Genomic DNA, 15,872 nt, shown 5'->3' on the forward strand with positions numbered 1-15,872 from the left:
TAGCACTAACCCGAGGCCCCTGTGCCGAGAGAAATTGCAAATGTCTGTGGTGGCAACACCACCTTCACGAGAACTAGCATCTATTGAGCACTTACTGTGCACCCCCAGAGTGTTCTGGGCACTTTGCATGTTAACTCTTTGTCTTCTTCTGTAGAACCCTAGAGGATAGTGCCGTTAACATTCCCATTTTACAGATGAGGAAACTGAGGCTAGGGAGATTCATTTAACTTGCCCAAGGCCTTGAAGCTAGGAAGTGCAGGACCTGCCCTGCCCAGGCAGGGTGGCCTCAGAGCCCAAGCTGCTGGCTGCCAAGTGCAGTGGCCTCTGTGTACCTCAGGGGTGTTTTGGGAAGAGCCCCAGCACAGAGCCAATTTAGCTCTAGACCTGGTGATGTTTAAGAGGGAACTCGCTGGTGCCATATGAATCCAGTTGTAGGAAGTGTCCAGTATAGGCAAATCCACAGAGACAGAAAGTAGACTAGTGCTTGCTGGGGGGCAGGGGGAATAGGGAGTGGCTGCAAATGGGTACAGGGTTTTTTTTACAGTGATGATGATGAAAATGTTCTAAAATAAGGGGCTTCCCTGGTGGCCCAGTGGTTGAGAGTCCGCCTGCCGATGCAGGGGACATGGGTTCGTGCCCCGGTCCGGGAGGATCCCACATGCCACGGAGTGGCTGGGCCCGTGAGCCATGGCCACTGAGCCTGTGCGTCCGGAGCCTGTGCTCCGCAACGGGAGAGGCCACAGCAGTGAGTGGCCCGCGTACCGCAAAAAAAAAAAAAAGAAAATGTTCTAAAATAGGTATGGTGGTGGTCACACGACTCTGTGAATAGACTAAAAGCCATTGAATTGTAGACGGGTGACTTCTATGATAGTGACTTGTATGTATGGTGAGTTATATCCCAATAAAGCTGTTACAAAACAAAAGTCAAAAAGACTTTTGGGAAGTAGGCAGGGTGCGGGGGGAGGTCAGGAAGAGCGAAGGCGGGAGGCAAGAGCATGTGCAGGTCCCAGGCCACTGAGCCGGGGCGGAAGCTAGTGGCTTGGGGGGCCATGGCAGTGCAGTGGCCAAGGGAGCCTCAGCAGAGGGCAGCAGAGAGAGATGGGGGACAGAATCCCCAGGACCGGCGGAGGACGGTGCCACCCAGTGACAGTGAAGGGCCCGTGTGGTTGTCATCGAGGGGCCGGGTGGGCTCGGCTTCCTCGGAGGCACTGCCCCTGGGAGCCGGGTGGGAGGCCAGCCATCTCATGGGGTCACCGTCCCCAGATGGGATGGAACACGGGAGGAAAGCCGGCTGCCCGGCCCAGGCACCAGTCACAGCCCGCACAGCGGATGTATTGAGCTCACGGCCACTTGCAACACTGTCCCTGGGCACGTAACCCACTAATGGAATAGAAGTGCCCATCAGCTCCCTACACCCGCCCCAGGAAGCAGGTGTCGTGGGGCCAGAGCTGGCCTTTAGGTTTGTGGTGCTGGCGGGTAGAAGAGCAGGCTGTAGCATCTGCCAGTGGGTCTTTGCTCACACACTGTGTTTTGTTCCAGAGGGCCTTCAACGCCCTGTGTCACAGCACCCACTTGTACGGCCGGAGGCTGGTGCTGGAGTGGGCCGACTCCGAGGAGAGCCTGCAGGCCCTGCGGCGGAAGACGGCCGAGCACTTCCACGGTAAGAGAACTGCCGTCCTCCGGCCGGGCTGCGGGGGCCAGGTTCCTGGACCTCCCTCCGCCTCCTTCACATTTACCCTCCGCCATCCATACGCTTCTCTGTGCCAGTGGGAGGTGCTGACCCGAGTGGGTGGCATTGGTGGCCTCCATGCCCTTTTGGTTTCCCAGTCAGGTCAGGTCAGTGGGAGGCCTGGCAGGAATCGGGGAGAGGAATAGCCTGGGTCAGGGTGGTTATGCCCCCGCCCCCACTCACTTCCTGCCTGGTTGCTGCCGGCTGGCTGTCATTGCCCCCAGAGGCCACAGCTCACATCCGGTGGCTCTCTGCACCCAGCACTCTCTGTCCAGGGTCCGGTGGTGACCCAGGGACCACTTGCCCCGATTTCCCTGCGCCTGCTACCTGTTTACTGGACCCTCCTCAGTTATCCAGTTTGAGTGCCTTCCGCTTCCTGCCCGGGCCCCGATGGTCACAGGACCTAGCTCCACCTCTTATACACCTTGGTGGCGTCACACAGCCTCACCAGTGATGCAGTCCATCCCCAGAAAATACTTAGCCTCTGCCATGTCCCAGTGCGAGGAGTGCAGCGGTGACCTCGGGGGGCTTTGGGTCCAGGTGGAAGGGGCTAGGTCCAGAAAGGCCTCCCCGCAGTGGTGACGTTTGTGCCCACAGGAGGGTTGCCCAGGGTTGGCATGAGTGTGACACATCGAGAAACGGGGCGGCCAGTGTGGCTGGAGAGGGCAGCCAGAGGCCTCACACGGGCCTTGCCTTCTCTAGCACATTGTCTAGAAACAGCATGGAAGCCCTTTGACTCTAACTCCACCTGCCAAACCCTTCAGAACACACCCCCATGCCCACCCCAGTGGCCTTTCCTGCCTAATCCTTCCCCACCACACCTCTCGTGGAGGTCACTGTCTCCAAACGCCAGGCAGGACTCTGTGTCTTTGCATATGCCGTTCCCTCTGCTCAGAATGCCTTGCCTCTCAGTTTTGTTTTTCATTTTTTTTCCAACCTGGCAAGTGCCTATCCAGACTTTAAGGCCCAGCTCAAATGACACCTCCTCCAAGAAGCCTTCCCTTTCCCCACCCTCCACCCCCAGGTGTCAGTAATGGCTCCATCCTTTGCTCTCCCACCTGTGTGCCTAAACCTCCTTACCACGTCGTCAGGTATTTCTTTTTTTTTTTTTAATTTTATTTATTTATTTGGTTGCACCAGGTCTTAGTTGTGGCGGGAGGGCTCCTTAGTTGCGGCATGCACATGGAATCTAGTTCCCTGATCAGAGATCGAACCTGGGCCCCCTGTATTGGGAGTGTGGAGTCTGAACCACTGCTCCACCAGGGAAGTCGCCATCCTGTATTTCTTAACGGTTCTTCTCGCTGGACTGGCGCCTCCCCCAGGGTGGAGAGCGTGCCGTCCTGTGCCGTCATGTCACCTCTGTCACTGATTGGTTCATCTCCGGGCCGCCGTGCCAGCCTGGGCCAGTCCGAGGCTGGAGAATACATAAGCAAAGGCAAACGAGAAAGCAGAGCCATCAGGGCTAAGTACACAGTCGCAAGCACACAACTCAATAATTCCCCAAATCCTTCTGTGCAGGAGGAAAGCCTATCCTTATCGACAGCCATTGACCGGCCTAAATGCACCCATCGGCAAATGTTTGTGTAAGGGACTCTCCCGTCCCCCTGCCCCCCACCCACCCACCCCGCGGGGGACTGCAGACTCAGCAGTCCTGCCCTGCCTTGGAGAGCAGCCCCCTTCAATAAACTGAGCTCCAAAGACAGCATTTACTGCCTTACCCCAGCAGAAAGCCTTGGCTGGAAGCGTTTCTGTGGGATTGGCTATCTCCCCCTATCAGCTGCAGGCCGAGGCCCAGACAGGGGCAGATACAATAATAATATCAGGAAAGACAGCAGGTTATTTGCATACATCTTCCCATTAATGCCCCAACAGCCCCGTGAGGTGGGCCTGATTAGCCCCGTTTTGCAGATGACAGACCTGAGACCAGCCGAGCATTAAAGGGACTCATGAAAGCTACTGTTTATTAAAGGCTTCCTCTGTGCCGGGCCATCCTCTGTATGTGACGCGCGTTGTCTCTTTCATCCTCACGGCAACCCTTCCAGCCATGGGCACGGCTGTCTACATTTAACAGACAGAGACAGAGGTTCAGCCGTGTGCCCAAGACATGAGAAAGCCTGGAAAGTGCACAGCTGAGATTTGAACTCTAGACCAGCTCTAGAGCCCTCCGCCCCGCCCTGCCACAACCCCACGCATGGCATTATACTAGCAGATGCCACTTGTAAAAGCCTTGGACCTCCGTTAGATCTAGGGTGTGTGTGTGTACCGCACGGCTCCCTTCCTCCTGAATCATCCAGACCCTGAACCCAGAATGCACAGGGTCCCTTCCAGAAATGGAGGGGATGAATACCAAATCATAGTGGGAAACATAGGTGGCCCTTTAGAATTGACACCCTGCGATGTGCGTGTTACCTTGTCCCCATTTACAGATGAGGAGACCGAGGTGCAGAGGTGAGAAAAGGCCCCACCAAGGCCAGCACTGGGTGTCAGAGCCCAGCCATGTGTTTGCACTTCTTTTGAGTCCCCTTGAGGGGACATTCCCCCCGTCCCCCAGGTTCTGGAAGGGGCCCCCGGCTCTGAACTAACCAAGTGTGCAGAAAGGGAGCCCTGAGAGACCCTCCCCAGCACCGTGGGTGGATGTCAGGGTGCCAGCAGGGAACAGAACTCACCCCAAGCCTGCCATGCAGAGGTGGGGGCAGGGTGCAGAGGTGAAGGGGCATCAGGAGGAAGTGATGCCCCTGGGGTCCAGGGAGAGCAGGGCCCTTGGGGATGGCCGGCTGGTCCCCAAGTTTGGAGGGATGCAGCCAGCGCCAGGGCCCTGAACCAAAGCAGGGAGGGAGCCAGGCAAGAAATGCCTGCATCCCTCTCACCCCCCTCTCTGTTCTGCTCTCCTCCCGGGTCTCGGGTCTCGCGTTGGCCCATCCGCCAGCCAGAGGGCCAGGCTCCCCAGTGACGACTCCTTCCAGGGGATGGAGTTGGACAGGGGAGGGATTGGGAGCGCCAAACAGAATATCCAGCGTCTGTGGTGACCCGCAAAGGTCAGGGCATAGGGTGGAGGTGGGGGGGCTGTTTTCTGGGGGGCAGGACCAGCAGTGCCTGGCTTGGCAGGGATGTGTTCCATCCAGAAGGGTCACTGGCAAACATGGCCAAGTGTCAGACCTCTAGCTGGCCTCACCTGTCTGGGGCGTGAAAAGGCAGCAAAGAGGTAGCCTGAAAGTTCGGGGCCCGAAGAGTCTGAAACAATTACCTATCATATTTGTACAGCGCTCTTTCCAAACAAATATACGATAATCCTTAGAAAACAAAAGGACACTCTCCAGAACACAGCAAGATATGAGACAGGGATTTTTAACCCAGAATCCATGAAACCTTGTCTTCATGGGCCCTAGTCTAGGGCTGGCCTCAGAGGGGCTGTGAACACCCAGAAACGTTATCACCTGGTGTGTGTATGTATGTGTGTGTTTACTTACCTCTCTGGCAAGAGGATCTTTGTTGTCATCAGATTTTCTATCAGGTCAAGGTCCCCAAAAAGTTAGTTTCAGGAGGAAGAGCATCAACGTTGGAATCATCAAGTCCTGGATTCTATAGCCTCCCAGCTGAGTGTCCCAGGACAAGTCACTGTGCCCCTGGGGCTTCTGTTTCCCATTTTACAAGTGGGGATACAAGGGTGCTGCCTTATGGAGTACTGGTGAAGATGACCAGGGCAATAACAAGAGCAGCACGCGCTGCCCGTTTTTTTTTTTTTACCCACACAACACCCCGAGGAGGTAGATGCCCTTAATCACCCCGTTTTACAGATGCAGGGACTGAGGCACGCAGAGGTGAAGTAGCTGACCCAGGGTCACACAGGCAGTAAGTGGTAGAAGCAGGGATTGAACTCGGCCAGTCTGGCTGCAGCGTTCCATCCTTGGGGTGACTGCTCCCTACACCCTTCCCAAGTAAGCAGGACACCGCGGGGGGGAAACAGGGTAGACGAGTCGGCTGAGAACAGGTGCTGTGCAAATGTCAGCCCTCTTACCCACCCACCCCATTGTCTGCTTGATGTCTTTGGAAACGGGGTACCCACGGCAGCCCTGAATACTCAGCATAGGGCTGCTGGCCTCCTGCCCTCCTGACTGGACCCTTTTCCCTGCTCTGCCCTTTCCCTGTGGTGAAAAATACCCAGCTTGTTTGTGTTAAAATCTGCATTGTTCAGAGCATCCAGGGCCCTGGCCGACTCCGAGGGCAGGTGGGACCCATGCCCAGTTCCCTCCCCCGGCCCTGATCTGTGCCAGGAAGGCACTCAGAACTCAGGTGGAGGCCCCGAGCCCCATTTGCCCAGCCTGAGCACCGAGGCCACGACAAAGGGCTCCCTGCGGAAGGTGGGCCTCGGAATGAACGGCAGGCGTCTTAACCATTGGGCGGGACCCAGCAGGAAGCTTGCTGGCGACACCGTGGCCTCTGAGCTGCTCTCGGGGACAGAGTGGGGGTGGCCAGAGAAATGGAGAGGAGCTTTGGCCCTACTGTGGCCGGTACAGTCAGAGTTCACCTCTGCCTCTGGGATCCAGCTCCCCTGGGGGAGGCTGTGGGGATGGGGTGCTGGTGGGCCGAGAGCTGCCCAGGCCCTGTGACCAGCCCTTCTCTCCTCCATTGGTCCCTGACAAGCCTAGGTCAAGGCACACAGCTCCATGTGCAGTTCAGGCCAGGTAATACTAATTACTATTATTATTACCATGACAACTTTCCTCTGTTAAGCCTCACTCCATGCCAGGTACTATCTATGGGCTTTCACAGGTATTAATCCTGCAGAATCCTGGGAGGTAGATACCGTCATTATCCTCAGTTTCACAGACGAGAAAATTGAGGCACAGAGAGGGCAGATGATTTCCCCAGGGGCGCCCAGCTTACTAGTGGCCGAGTCAGAAGTCAGACCTGGGCTTTTAGCCGTCCTGCTGGCTTCATATGAGCAGCTATGCACCGCTACCCCTTAACGTTTCACCCTAGTGTGCGTCCTCGTGTCTGTTCTGTTACCTCAGGGAAGTCACTCGGCCTCAGCTTTGTCATCTGTACAGTGGGCCTAGGGTGCCTCCCTCATAGGGGAATTGGGGGCTTACGGGAGATGATGCCTCTAAAGCTCACGGTGAGAAAACAGCAAGTATTACTTATCCTCCCCTCCCCTGCAAGGCGCTAACGCTTCTTCCTTCTCTGGGCCACCAAGAACACTCCCTGTTTTCCTTGCATTCCGGTGGAGCCAGGCCGAGGGAGGATGCTCTCTGGGTGGAGGAATGAGACATAAAGAAAACCCCCAGTTTTTAGAAGCCCGGACAATAAGGAACGTGTGAGAGAGAGAGGGAGGGAGGGAGAATGAATGAGAATGAATAGCCCATCGCCTGGGCAGTGCTCAGGACGGTACGTTTGCATCTGTAGATGCCACCTGTCCCCATGCCTGGCACGTGGTAGGCTCTTAATTAGTACACAGTAACAGCAAGGGGAGGAGGGGGATTCCTCGCTGGTAAAAGTGAGTGATGTCTTGCTTTCCGATGCAGTTGTGGGAACTAAACACACTCAGCACCCAGTCTGGACGTCGCCACTTATCTAGGCTCCCTATCCGCAGCCAAAAAAAGCTCTTTTCAAAGCCCCCGTCCCGGCACCCACTCCCCAAGCAGGAGGGTCTTCATTTCACCCACTGCCCCTGTATCATGGCAGGGCATTAGATAGTCCCTTGCACGTTGATGCTTACGAAATACCCATCAAATGAAACAGCTGAGGGCAGCTCTTTGAAAGTTGTTCAAAAAGCTGCCCTGGATAGGCAAAGCCCTTGACCCCAGACAGCGGTGCTTGGGCCGAGGGAAGAGCGAGACGGCCCTCTTCCGCAGAGCCGCCCTCCCCTCTTCCCTGTCCTCTCCCTGCCTTCCTTCCCGGCCCCCGGAATCAGCCTTCTCAGCTGCAGCTCGGCAGCCCCCGGCAGGTGAAGTGCTATTCTTCAGTGCCTCGGTGCGGGCCGGTGAAAAGAGAGAACGCAGAGGGGAGAAAGAGGAAGGTCGGCCACTGGCTGTGTCCTTTTCTCCCCGAGCGTGTTACAAACCAGCAGGGTCGCGGCATCGCGGCATCGAGAAGCTTTCAGGGCCCCGGCAGGCCGCAGTACCTGCGAGCGCCGCCCACAGAATATAATGGTACGGAAGCAATCCGCCCGCACAGCCCTCTGTTTTCCAGCGGGCACAGCCAGGGAGGCCTGGGCAAACAGGCTTTTATTGGGCCGGGAGCATGGCTCTGCTTCCCGGCGTTGTCTTATTCCAGCTGGGAGGACTGATGGGCTGTGGTTAGCGGCTGCACCTTTCACCTCCGGAGCTGGGAGCGCAGACATGACCGGCATGGCAAGTGGCTGGCAGCGCCGCCGTCACCCGCCTGCTCCGCCGCCCGCCCCCACCCTCGGCCGAACCAGGCCAGCCTGGGATGCGAGATCTGCCATCTTCAGGCCCAGACGATGGGCACCTGTCCCATCGGTCACTGACCTCCAGCACAGTGGCCCTCCTAGCCAGGAAGGAGGGAGCCCGACTCCTGGGGCCTTTGCCCCATCGGCCTGGCCCCCAGCCCCCCCGTGATTCAGATCTCAGCCAAAGCGTCAGAGATTCTGCTTTTCCCTGAAAGTTCCCTTGTGGCACCGCGTACCTCGTTTCCCTTGAACTTTGTGTTCACGTGTGTGGTGGTTTCACCTCTTTACTCCCCGAGAGGCTTTATCCTCCAGGGGACAAGGCCCTCTCAATGTCCACTGCCTTGACCCCACATCTAGCACAGAGTAGGTGCTCACTGACAATCGGTGGGGTGAATAAACGAACAGAGATAAATGTCCTGATCGTCAGAAGGGCCCGTTCTAATGGAGCGTCTAATATGTACTGGGCACTGCAAGAGGGGCCCTGCGTGGCCTGCAGCCAGGTGGCCCTAACCTTGACCCTCGAAACACCACTGGTCTGAAAGAGGCAATTGTGTGCCTTCTTTTTAAAGATGAAGTCAGGAGAAAAAGAAAACAGGAGAGAGCTTGGTCGAGGACGTACTGTGTGCAAGGGACACTGCCAGGTGGTTTCATGCACTCTCATTTTAGCCTTGCAGCTCCTTAGAAGAGGTGCTGTTCCCATTTTTCTGAGGTGCAAACTGAGCCCCAGAGGGGTCTAGTAACTTGCCTGAGGGCACACAGCTTTGCACTTTACAGAACAGCTCACCATATTTTGCCACTCCCTAGATCCCCAGCAGTTCCTAAATTTCAAATTATCCCCCCTTTTATTGGATCTGGGCTCCACAGTCCAGGTAGGGCCGTGATTACAAACTACAGCCCCACAGCCAGATTCAGCCTGCAGCTTACTTTTGTAAATAAAGCTTTTGGGGGGAACACAGCCATGCCCATTTTTCATGTAGCGTCTCTAGCTATGTCTTCGCACTGTGAGGACAGAGCTGAGTAGTTGTGACAGACCCACTGTGGCCTGCAAAGCCTTAAAATAGTTACTATCTCCCCTTTTACAGAAAAAGTTTACAGCCCCTGGGGCTTGTGAGATGGCCGCCCTTCTTTTGTCTAAAGCCACGGGTGGCTAATTCCTCCCACATAACCCCCCTTTCTCAGAGAAGGTACAATTCTAGAGGCATCATAACCCCACCCTCATCCTCCCAGCTAGAGTCCTCTGCTTAAGAATCCCCAACTAGGGCTTCCCTGGTGGCGCAGTGGTTAAGAATCCGCCTGCCAATGCGGGGGACACAGGTTCGAGCCCCGGTCCGGGAAGATCCCACATGCCGCAGAGCAACTAGGCCTGTGCGCCACAACTACTGAGCCTGCTCTCTAGAGCCCACGAGCCACAACTACTGAGCCCATGTGCCACAACGAGAAGCCCATGCACCGCAACGAAGAGTGGCCCCCACTCGCCGCAACTAGAGAAAGCCCATGTGCAGCAACAAAGACCCATTGCGGCCAAAAATAAATAAATAAATTTATTTAAGAAAAAGAATCCCTAGCTCTTCCTGGAACAGAGGCCGCAGTGCCTTGCTTCCCACTTCATTCATTCACTCACTCAGTTCTCCATTGATCATCTAATTATCCAGCTTTACTCAGTATTGAAGACAAAGCAGCAAACAAAAGAGAAGGTGCCCTGCCCTCATGGAGCCAGTATTTGAGTGGGAGAGATGAATGATTAAAAAAAAAAAGGTAATAATGAGAAAGTTATGATGATCGCAAGCCCTGTGGAGGAAATGCAAAAAGATAATATCCACTCGGGGGTGTGAAGAGGGAGGAGAGATTCCAAGTGTGGTGGTTGGAAAAAGTCTTTCCGAGGAGTCAGTGTTTTTGTGTGATTCAAAGAAGCCAGCCAGCCCAGGATCTGGGAGGAAATCATTCCAAGCAGAGGGAGCCGCAGGTGCAAAGGCCCTGGGGCAGAAGCATGCTCATAGCAGGCCATTGTGACTAGAGAATGAGTCCAGGGTGGAGAGTGGTTGGAAACAAAGCTGCAGAGGCCAGAAGGGCTCCCTGGTGGGATCTTGTGGGGTGGGGCAGGGAGCCTGGTGTTTATTCAAGATACAGTGGGAAATCCCTCGAAGATTTAAAAAGAGGAGTGCCATGGCCTGATTTACACTCCGTACCTCATCCCCGCTGCTACATGGGGCGTGCATTGTAGAGGAGCAAGAATATGGAATAGGTGTCCCACTATAGTCGTCCCTGCAAGCCAAGGCGGTAGTCTGAGCAGGGACAGAGACAGGAAGGGTGGAAAGAAGCCAGTGGATTAAGCATATGTGGTAAAAGTAGAGCTGGCCAGACTTCTGGGAGGCAGGAGGGAAATTAAGGCCAGTACAGGGATTTTTGCTCAGAGCGAGCCACTCGAAGGATGGTGGTGCTGCGTGATGATGAGGCCCTGGAAGCTGGGAAGAGTGGGTGGGGGTGGGAGTGACCCGGCCACATGGGGCTTGAGACACCTATTAGGACTCCCCGTGGGATGTCAAGCAGATAGATCTGTGAGTTGGGAGCTCGGGAGTGAAGTCTGGGCTGAGATATAAATTTGGAAGTCATCAGCATACAGATGATATTTAAAGCCTGCAACAGTTCACCAACCCCCCCCCCCATAACTTAATCATTCACAGGACGGCACATTTTCAAAAGACTGGGGACCAGGAGAGCCCATTATCCCCATGCCAGCCCTTGCAAATATGCCTCACTGATCTTGGCCCTGAAAACATAATCATCGGGCTTTAAAAAATCACACTCGGGAAAGTTCAAGCAAGTGTGTGAAGTCACAGAGTTTATTATTCAGAATATCCCTCTGCCCTGGATCTTTCCAGCTACCTGGAGACAGAAGGTTCCTATAGGCTCCCCTCACCTCGTTTTTATTCCTCCATTTGGGTGCCTCGCATTCCCTCCTTAAGGCTTTACTGTGGCAGCCCTTCCCCCAGAGGTGTCAGAGGCTCCAGCAGAAGGCAGGTGAGGGAGGACTGTCCCGCATTGCCACAAAGGGTCCTGACAGAGGAAAGGTCACTATGGGCACCCGGGGCCACCCAGGAGGTGTTGCACCCCTGCCCCCTTGGAAGTGGGTGCCCGCCCCTGTCCAGGGTGCTGAATTTGTTCTTCCTTCTGCTCCCAGCCCTGTTGGTGGGCAGCAGCAGGGAGAGAGGTTGAAACTGGCCGGGAGACCCACTCTTTCTCACATGCCCCAGGCCACCCCCGCTGATGCAGGCAGAATCGAGAGAAGAAAAATCAAGAAGCCAGAGCCAAGGTGGCTCCTCGGTGGCGACTGCTAGCAATGGTGCAAATGGCTGAGCTGTGGCCAGGGAGCCAGGTTCAGAGAGCCGAATGGTTCTCCCTGCAGAGGTGCTAGGGAGGCTGGGGGGGCCTGGAGCAAGCCGGAGCAGGTGTCCTCGTCCTCCAGGTCCCCCCCGCTCCTCCCTCCTTCCACCCCCCACTCCCCGAGCCTCTTTGAGTGGTGTTTTGGAAATATTTCCAAGCGCTTCGGCAATATCCTGCACACTCTCTCCCCCTTCCCCCGGGAGCGGCTGTCCGTGCGGGGAAGATACTTGCTCCCAATCCCGCTAAATTGTTATTGACTTGTGTTCTCTGCGTTCTGCAAACATTTCACTCGGCTGTCGCCAGTGAGGCCAGGAATCCCTGCTAGGGCTAACGGGGAAACCAGCTGTGCCGGGCCATTTCTCCTGCTCTTCCTCATCGATCATGGAATTAAACTGACAGAAGGAGAATTTCAGAGCAACTTGGGAGGGGAAGGGGCTGGGCCCGGATTGGATGAGGGTTCGGGGACCTGGGGACCAGAGTGCTGGAAATAGGGTCAGGAGGAGGGTGGACTTGCCTCCAGGGTTGTGGCTGGTGACAGGGGGTGGCCGGGTTTGTTTCTGAACTGTAGGCTGGCCCAGGCCTGAGAAACCCAAGGAAAACACACAGACGAGGAGGTTGTTATTACTGCTTCATGACCACAAGTGAAACTAGTGGGGTTTTGTAGACAGAGAGGAGAGAGAAAGTAAATCAGAGGCTGCACTGGTGAGCTGTCGGCTGAGATCACAGATCTTTATTTTGCCTAGAAGATAAGGGGGAGAAAAAGTGTTTTGGTTTTGTTTTAATTAATTGTCCCTATTTTGCTATCAGAGGATTTGACCTGAAAGTCAAGATTCTGACCTCTCTTGAAAAATCAGGTCTGACCACCCCAGGTCCTACATTCACATAGAGCAGCTGGGGTCGAGTTACATGGGCTTCTTTTTTTCTTCTTCTTTTGCCACAGTCCGCAGCCCTCCCTATAGTCACCCACCCAGACCGTTTAACTCCATCACATTTGCACTTACAGACCCTAGTGCAGACAGCATCCCACCTTGGCCCCTCGAGACGACGTTACTGATTCTTTCTTTTTAGCCTCGACTCCCAACCCAGGGCCTTTGCCAAGAGGAAAGGGACAGGTAGTTAATGTCAACCAAGCCCCTAGAAATGGGAAGATCCCTCCAGGCCCGAGACAGGAGAGTGGGGCGGGGAGCGGTGGGGGGCGCCTTCCAGCCTCTCCTGGTTTCTTTTTCTTTTGTCCTCTGCAATGAGTCACCTTCTCCTGGACACTCCCCTGCCTCCCCGGCCCACACAGGCCGCTCCAGCATCTGTAACTAATGCAGACACATGCAGCACCAAGCCCCAGATCCCCCAGGCTTAGTGGCCCCACGGCCCTCCCGGGGCTGAATCCACAATAATCGAGGCCGGGCACCTTCACCAGCCCTGGTGGATGGAGAGCCGCCAGCCCGGCTGCCTGGAACTCCTGTGTGCCCTGGATGCCCAGAGCACAGAGCAGGATCAACCCGCCGGGCTGCACCGGGGCTTCCTGCTTCACAGGAGCCAGAGTACTTAGCACTGTGATTCATAATGGCTGTAGTCGCGGCCGTCTCAATAGCCAATGCCCACCCCAGGCCATTTGCATCAGAACCTCTGGGGGTAGGGTCCAGGTATCTGAGGTTTTCCAGACATTTGTATCAGGCCGTGGGTTGGGAACCAGTAGCTTCTTGAAAAAATGGCTGATGCAGGCACTGGGCCGCTGCCATGCGGCCTGAGTCTGTTTCACACCTTCCCTGTTGAGAAGTTCCTTCTGAGGAGTCTGGGCTGGCGTCTCCCCCTGCAGGGCGGGCAGCTGAGCCACGGGACCACAGGCATCGCTGTGGGGTGACGGGAAGACCCTGGGACCAGCCTGATCTGTGCTCAAGGCCCCATTCGGGGGAGTCTTCCCCAAGCCCTAGAACAGCTGCTTATGTATCTGGAAAATGGGGCAGTAATATCACCCGGCTCATGGGAGACCTGTGAGTCCACACCCAGCCCATGCCTGAAGCCCAAAGAAGCTGGGCTCAAAGCCCGAGGATGCAGGGTTCTCTGCCTTCATGTACGGTCGGCCCCGGCTCAGCCTGCTAGGTTCCCAGTTTCCTGAGTACCGCCCGCTCTCTGGGTGTCCTTGGACGACACCTGCGTTGTTACTTTTAACATGACTCAACAGCTCTGTGTGCCTGGCGCTGGGCTGTGTGCATCCAAGCCTTACCTGTTGACTCTTCTTGTGGCGGGCACTACTGCCATGCCCTTTCTACAGATAGCAACTCGAGTAGATCAGACGGCCTGGGACCAGGGAGTGACAGAGCTCAGAGCCCAGCTCTGCCCGCCCTGGGACCCCAGCATGGCCTCCGTGGCTGCTGGTCCAGTTTCTCCTTTGGCGGCTGTATCCCTAGCACCAGGCCTGGCACATAGTATATATTCCATGACTGTTTGCTGTGAATAACTGAAGGCTGGAACCCTCAAGGCCTGAGATCAGGAGAGCGGGCACTGTCCCCAGTTAACAGACAGGAACACTGAGGAATGGAGTTAAGAGGCTCCCTGAAATCCTTGAGGTGGCAGAGGTGGGCCTGGGGCCCAGTCTCCCATCTGCCAGCCCTGAGCAGTGGCTTTCGGATCATGCCTGGTTCTTGAGGGACGAGCTATGTTCTGCAAAGGCACATCCATGAAACAGCCTCCTGGTACCAAGAAAGGACCACTCGTTTGGTCTTAGGAGCCAGGCTGATCCTCTCTAAAGAGTGCCCTTTATTCTGTGATCATCTAGTGTGCGCCTGCTGTAAACAGAGCCCTGGGAGGCAGACCCATCGGGGTATCTGAGGGTTTTGCCCATGGGGGCTGCCAGTCTGGAGGCTGGGAGGCAGGGGGACCCAGGAGCAGGCAGCCTCACACGCCAGGCCAGCCCTCAGGGTGCCGGCCCCTCGCAAGACCCACATCCTGTGTCTCCAGCACCATAATGTCCCCAAGGGTGGGGACTGCAGGTTGCCTGTGCCCCCCGATGGCCTGGGGCAGCAGGCCACTGAGTCCGAAGGCTGTGGTGCCTTGTCCCAACCTGGAATCCCGCCCTCCCCTCCCAACCCTAACCTCCTTCCTCTCCTCCCCTCGAGGGACAGACCGGAGAGTGGGGCGCACCTGCTCTCCCTCCCCCCACCCAGCCTGTTGGAGTCGCCTCAGGTACGGTTTTAACAGGGGAAACCTGCTACACGGGCCTGCACTTTACAGTTTGCCAAGGCCTCGCCTGCCCTTTGTCTCGGGGAGTAAGTAGCAAGCTCGGGACCTCCAGGAACAGGCAGAAAACACCCAAATAAACGAGACCTCCCATCTGCAGGGGCAACTGGCACACACCCCATGGGTTATCCTTAGGTGGGGACATGGGCCCAGTGTGGCCGGATCAGCCAGTTTCAAGAGAAACTAGAAATGGAGGTTCTTGTGTAGCCTTTCTTGTGTTTACATATTAGTAACGAAGTTTTTTTTTAACGTTCCGTGATGTCAGCAAACCCAGGTGCCCTTCCCTGGGCCTGCCGGATGAGGTCCTGCTTCATCCCGTTTAGTCACCTGTAGACAATGGTGTCTTAGCTTGCGTTCCCTGGAAGCAGCCCCTGACCAGCTAGCAGGGGAGCCAGTCTGGGGGATGCAGTGAGCAGGCCCCGCCGTACAGGCCACAGGGACCCCTGAGAGCCGTGTGGCACCTGCCTCAGAACTGTCCCCCGGAGTCGAGGGAGCTGGGACATTTCTCCAGGGGGCTTAAATCTCCAACACTTCCAGCCTACCCTGTGCCAGGGCCACGCGTGCCCCTGTGTCCAGAGAAAGCTCCTGGCCCTCCAGGCGGGGAGCCATGAATATGTCCCAGAGCCGCCCGCTAATGCTGTAAGTGACCGTCAGGAGGGGGCACCCACCGCGGCCACTGCATCTGTCGAGGGCTGGTACTGCCATCCCCATTTTATGGAGGAGGGAAGTGACCCGCCCACGCGCTCTCAGTAACAGTACCCATTAACCACAGTAAGGGCGGTCACCTTTCCCCCGTGGCTCCCGCGTGCCGGGCGCTGCTGTAAAGGCCTTCAGCATCTGTGCCCTTCTGATGCTCTTCAGTACCCCAGGAGCTGGGTGCTCCTCGGTAACTGCCGAGACTGAGCACAGAGAGGGGAGGCCGCGGCCCCAGGTGGCTCAGCCGGGGGGCAGCAGGCTTCCCTCCGGTCCGGGCAGCCTGGCTACAGCCGGCAACGCCATCAACTCCAAGCCTGGCCACCCCGGCCGGTCACAGCTGCCTCCTCTCAGGGTTCCTTTCAGGATTCCCTCCTCCCCGACCAGCCCTGAAGCTTTGCCCCGTGCTCCCAACAGCCCCCCGCC

The 15,872-nt window shown here is 56.3% G+C and overlaps 1 protein-coding gene across 1 annotated transcript in view; it reads left to right on the top strand.

Moving 5' to 3' along the window:
- Nucleotides 1-15,872, top strand: part of RBM19 (RNA binding motif protein 19) — a gene marked incomplete at both ends in the record, with an annotated part of 128,719 nt that overhangs the window by 103,081 nt on the left and 9,766 nt on the right. The window contains one exon of the mRNA XM_079717342.1: nt 1,540-1,660. Within this exon, the coding sequence (XP_079573468.1) occupies nt 1,540-1,660 (121 nt within the window). The remainder of the gene's footprint in view (nt 1-1,539; nt 1,661-15,872) is intronic.

Source organism: Hyperoodon ampullatus (genome assembly GCF_949752795.1).
Source record: "Hyperoodon ampullatus genome assembly, chromosome: 13".
NCBI lineage: Eukaryota > Metazoa > Chordata > Mammalia > Artiodactyla > Ziphiidae > Hyperoodon > Hyperoodon ampullatus.